Here is a 6,000-nt window from a genome sequence, read left to right as displayed (position 1 = left end):
TAAAAAATATAAGTCGGTTCTACTCCCAATATTATTGACTACACTTAATGATAGCCTCGGGCTTGGGGTCCTTCCGCCTTCTATGCGGGAAGCTATTATTACTGTCTTACCAAAAAAAGATAGGGATCCTACCCTCCCGGCCTCGTATAGACCAATTTCCCTTCTGACAGTAGATATTAAGCTATTAGCAAAGGTGTTGGCCATTCGTCTTTCAAAAGTCGTGGAATCTCTAATACACTCGGATCAGACGGGATTCATGCCTCATAAGTCAACGGCCCTAAATGTTAGAAGACTATATCTCAATATGCAAGTGGGGGCAGACAATGTGGGGAGGAGGGCAGTTCTGTCCCTTGATGCCGCTAAGGCGTTTGACAGCGTGGAATGGAAATACCTGTTTGCTACGCTTCAGTGCATGGGTTTTGGTCCAGGCTTTATTGGTTGGATTAAGCTTTTGTACTCAGAACCGTCAGCAAGAATACGAGCAAATGGACTGCTGTCTGAGTCCTTCAATCTGTATAGGGGTACGAGGCAAGGTTGTCCTCTGTCTCCGCTGCTTTTCGCCCTGGCGGTGGAGCCTTTGGCTTCAAGGATAAGGCTTAGCCCAGAAATTGAAGGGTTTAGATACGGGACATTAGAGGAGAAAGTGGCTCTCTACGCCGATGACATTCTCCTGTTTTTGGCTGACTCTGACGAATCGCTCAATGGCGTAATGTCACTTTTTGCTGCGTTTGGGGCTATATCGGGTTTGGCCATAAATTGGGAAAAGTCTGCTATTTTACCATTAGACCCAACTGTGGTTAGAGCTCCACAGGTGCCAGTAGTGTCATGTTTTAAATACCTGGGTATTAATATATCAAACAACATATTAGCTTATGAACACTTAAATCTTTCCCCACTTGTGGCTAGGATTAAACAGAAGATTAAGGCCTGGGCTAAGTTACATTTGTCAATAGTTGGGAGAGTGAACCTGTTGAAAATGGTGATTATGCCTCAGCTTTTATATGTTCTTCATAACTCCCCAATTTGGCTTCCCCAAAATAGGTTCTTTAAAATTAATGCACTGTTTAGGGAACTTATATGGTTGAAAAAGGGTGCGAGAATTAAGTTAGAGCACTTACAAAGGAGTAAGGAGGAAGGAGGGTTGGCATTGCCTAACCCTTGGCTATATTTTTTATCTTCCCAGTGTCAACATCTGGCAAGTAGAGTGGAGGACACATCTGTGGAAATAGGGGGAGGTCGAGGGATTCTTCAGTTTCTCGGGGGTCGGGGTCCCCTATTGTCTAAGTTAGAGGCAAATAAATTTAAACCGTGGGTGTCTAAATTTCCGACGGTAATGCTTATGGTCAAAGTGTGGGGTAAAATTAAAAGTTTAAGGGGAATTACTGGGTTCACAAGGTATACCCCTATATGGGATAATCCATATCTGCCGCAATTGAGGACACTGAAGGGGTTTGCGCAATGGCGACGAGTGGGTATCTGGTGGCTCTCACAGCTGATAGATGGGGGTGTCTTTAAATCATTTGAGGACTTACGAAGGGAGTTCTCACTTCAGCATTCTATGTTTTATCAGTATTTACAAGTAAGACACGCTTATATAATGCAGACTCATATACACCCTATTATTATACATCATGATACTGTTATTAATAGGCTCGGTTTACAGGCATCTACAAGGGGACTAATTTCATTCGTGTACGGGGAGCTCCTCTCGAGGGCGCTATTAGGTCACCCGATGACTGCATTGGCGAAATGGGAACATCAAGTGGGGGGGATTTCGGTAGATCAATGGGAGTCAATAATGCAAATGATCCCTAAGTTGTCTCTCAGTGAGCCTAACCGTCTGTCTCAACTATATATCCTTTATAGGGTTTATAGGACTCCTAAGTGGCTGTTTGATTTAGGTCTAAGGCCAAATTCAAAATGTCCCAAGTGTACGCTCGATAATGCAGATATCCTACATATGTTCTGGACGTGTCCCTGTATACAAATATTCTGGATTATGGTTCTCAACTTAATATATATGGCCACAGAGCAGGATATTCCCAGAGATCCTATTGTCTGTGTGCTTGGATATGTTGAGGAGGCGGGAAGAGATGATCATTCACAAATAGCTGTTGCCAGAATGCTTTTTACTGCTAGAAAATTAATAGCATATCACTGGATCTCAGATAAAGTTCCCACGAGGAAGGAGTATGTAAATAAGCTAAACCTCATACTATGCAGAGAGAAGGCCATTTATCTTAAACGGGGTAGACCGGCAGTGTTTGAGAAAATTTGGGCAGGATGGTTGAATGTTCCAGGCTTACCGTCTGTAAGTTTATTCTCGTGATACCATGTTTATATCACCCTGAAAGTGATTTAGTTGTACTCCATGACTGGTGCCTTGGGATATGTGCCTTATCTATGTCTGTATTTTTCTTGTGATATATTTTATCATTGGACCAGGGTTGGGGGGGGGGAGTTGTTGGGAATGGGAAAAGACTGTGGGGTATTTTGGAAAAAATTCTGTTATGTTCTGAAAACTTTAATAAAAAATATCTGATTTAAAAAAAAAAAAATGGAAGGGGTCCACCTAAATAAATTGACATCTCATGCAAGGAGAGCACTAATTTGAAACACAGCCAAGAGGCTCATGGTCACTCTGGAGGAGTTATTCCTGCTCAGGTGGAATAAATTGTACATATGACAACTATCACACCTTTATGGAAGAGTGGTCAAGAAGAAAGCAAGTCATAAGAAGTTTTGTTTTCAGTTTGAACAAAAAGCTATGTATGAGACACAGCAAGCATGTGGAAGAAGGTGCTCTGGTCAGATGAAAAAAGTTGAACTTTTTGAGCTGCAGTAAATGCAAAACGATCTGTGTGGTGGAAAACAAACACTGCACATCACCCTTAAAACACCATTCTCACTGTCAAACGTGGTGGCAGTGGGGATGCTTTTCTTCAGCGGGGGCAGCATTGAAGGGAAGATGGATGGAGCTAAATACAGGTAAACCGTGGAGGAAAACATGTTAGAGGCTGCAAAAAATTAGACACTGGGGGCATAGGTTTACCTTCCAGCAGGACAACAACACTAAACCTACTGAAAGAGAGACAATGGAATGGTTTAGGGAAAAGCATATTCATGTGTGTGAATGGGCCAGTCAAAGTCCAGACCTAAGTCCTATAGAGAATCTGTGGCAAGACTTGAAAATTGCTCTCCATCTAAGCTCATTGAGCTAGAACTAGTCTGCAATGAAGAATGGGAAAAAAGTCAGCCTCTGGATGTGCAAAGCTGGTATAAATGCAAGTCACAATTTTAAGATTTATATTTTTAAAATATTTAGAAAACCATGTGTAATTACCTCTACACTTCACAAATACTTATTACTTGGTAGATCACAAAAAAATCTCAATAAAACACAGGAAGCAGCATCACAAAGAAGCTTCCTACTCACGTCAAGATTCAACAGTAGGAGACAGAAGCGGGTAGGTGTATTGCTCTTCATTGACTAATGAACATAAGTCACGTTGCAAGTGATAGCCACAATTTTGTCATCACTAACATCCCAATGATGGAAACAAATGTTGCACTACTTGTCCTATTTTGGTAGATCACTTACACATACAGGTAGCCCAGTTATCTTTTAAGAGCACATTTTTGGCATTTGAGCGATTGCTTCCACAATCACAGCAGCTTAGGTTCTTCTCCCTCATACCATCCTCTAACAGAAGAGAACATTCCCACATGTTTTACTAGGTTGGGCTCTATTGCCCATGCCCGCTCCTTTCTTTTCTTAAGTTCCTTGTAGAGAGCAATGTCCTTGGCATAACCCGGTTTACATTGTAATTCCTTCAGATAGTCCAGTGTCCTCCGGGCAGAGGCTTCAGAGAACAGCATGGCTGGAGTGCAGCACTCGGTGGCAGGCACTACGTTATAAAGAGCTGGCGACATCCTGCGCAGTTCCAAAAGATAATGCCTACCTGCAAGCTCTGCCAACAGCATGGTATAAATAGTCAAGGCCACAAACACACACCAGCTAAACCGCGACCGGTAAAAAATAATTGTGTAGAGCCAGGTAAGTACTAAACCCCCAAATACCCCAAGGCCAATCCATTCCACAATACGCATAGGTTCGGGGTTCAGGTAACCCTGTAATCTTTCTGGATGATATAGTTTTGCATAAAGACCTCCCCCTAGAGGTTCCTTAGGAAAACGCACTTGTACCAACTGGAAGAAGGCACTGAAAATATCCGCGAGTGGGACAGCATCATCCTCAACCAGTAACACATATTCTGGAGCATAGAGCTCCAGTGACTGAGACAGGCAGTAAGCATAATCTTGCTTCTCCTGCTCAAAACGGTTGGGGGCTTCAGCAACATGTGTATTCAGGTAGCGTGCGACCACTGGCAAAAGTTGGGAGAGAAGACAGGCATCAGTGTGTATATTGGGCTGAGGGTCAACATTGCAAACTAAAAGCTTAAAGCCAGAACAATCTGTGCCACAGTCATTTAGCCGATCTAGAAATCCTATTGCAACTTGCAGAAGGTAGTGATATTCAGGCCGGCGTCGGGTCGTAATGATAGTAATGGCAAGGGGTGTGCCAGTGCCTGTATGTGAAGCCTTCATGCTCTCCATGGGTCTGTGGTTGCAAGACATAGAAAGGTTACTGGATTCTGTAGATAGAATCCGATGAAAATGTTTCAGGGCATTAGTCCCATCCTTCAAGTTTTGCTGTAAGAAATCTTGACTCAACTGTTGGAGATAGAGTTTGCGAGAAAACAAGGGCGAATACAAAAAGCTGCGGAACCAGAAAATGGCCAGAAGTAGAGTACAGACGTAGAGGAATGAGAGGTGGAAAAAAGGAGCCCTGATCACCGCAAACAAACGCATGATGTTGGTTGCAGATCCCTCCAACATTCATTAGACCGCCTCTCTTTGACGATCATGTCTCAGAATCCATCACATTCTCCAGGCCATTATGTTTTTAATTTTCAAAGCATCCCTGTAAAAAAATAAATAATAATTAAATTTAAAAGATATCGTCTAAGTAAAAAAAAGAAAAAAAAAAGTTAGCTTAATACTAGTGATGAGCGAATATACACGTTACTCGAGTTTCTCAAGCACGTTCGGGTGACCTCAGAGTATTTTTTAGTGCTCGGAGATTTAGTTTTCATCGCCGCAGCTGAATTATTTACATCTGTTAGCCAGCATAAGTACATGTGGGGGTTGCCTGGTTGCTAGGGAATCCCCACATGTAATCAAGCTGGCTAACAGATGTAAATCATTCAGCTGAGGTGAGGAAAACTAAATCTCCGAGCACTAAAAAATACTCGGAGGACCTCCCCCGAGCGTGCTCGGAAAATCTCGAGTAACGAGTACCGGTATATTCGCTCATCACTACTTAATACACATATTTATGCATGTAATGTAGTGTAAAGTGTACATACGTGCTTCCCAAATGATGTCTTCTCCGGTACCTCGCATGGCTGCGGTCCCCTTCTGGCCAACATCACCCTCAGCTTTGCCGACTCACACTGCATGGAGCGGTCCATCGTTACCAGCATAAGCCTATGAGACCCAAAAGCAAGGCTCCATAGACTTACATTGAGAAAGCAAGTTTTGCACCGCACAATCCCATGTAAGCCAGCCGGTCCGATTTCAGGTCACATGGGCCAGAAGAAGACCGAAGCTGGAAATTGGGGAAAACAGCGGTCAATAAGTACTTTAATAAATTTGTACCACCTTACATACAAAATTAGAAGGGATCAAGAACACAAATTCCAAGACTCTTTTTAAAAGGGGTTTTCCAGTCTAAATTAAAAAGTCTGCAGTCGCTCTGTGTGACTGCAGACTTTTGAATCCTCCCAGCGCATGTGAAGATTTGATGTTCTCTGCCCTGGGAACAGTGGTACAGGTACGCGATATGCAAACTGAGTCCCCGCAGAGCACAGTGCGTGTGCTTGGAGGGTTCAAAAGACTTTTCAGTTTAGACCGGACAAGCCCTTTAATACCTCTCTC

At 43.0% G+C, this 6,000-nt stretch overlaps 1 protein-coding gene across 3 annotated transcripts in view; it reads right to left on the bottom strand.

The window, feature by feature from the left end:
• Positions 1-2,543: 2,543 nt before the first annotated feature.
• The window catches only part of PGAP4 (post-GPI attachment to proteins GalNAc transferase 4), a 53,404-nt gene continuing 49,947 nt past the window's right edge, over positions 2,544-6,000 (bottom strand). For 2 of the 3 annotated variants that reach the window (XM_077251093.1, XM_077251095.1), the window contains one exon: positions 2,544-4,984. In XM_077251093.1, coding sequence (XP_077107208.1) covers positions 3,667-4,899 — 1,233 coding nt within the window. In that variant the 5' untranslated portion in view covers positions 4,900-4,984 and the 3' untranslated portion in view covers positions 2,544-3,666. Of the gene's footprint in view, positions 4,985-5,429; positions 5,565-6,000 lie in introns of those variants that run through there. The other variant, XM_077251096.1, reaches the window with a different exon arrangement.

The sequence above is a fragment of the Ranitomeya variabilis genome, chromosome 4, assembly GCF_051348905.1.
Source record: "Ranitomeya variabilis isolate aRanVar5 chromosome 4, aRanVar5.hap1, whole genome shotgun sequence".
NCBI lineage: Eukaryota > Metazoa > Chordata > Amphibia > Anura > Dendrobatidae > Ranitomeya > Ranitomeya variabilis.
This window is presented reverse-complemented; position numbering and strand designations above follow the sequence as displayed.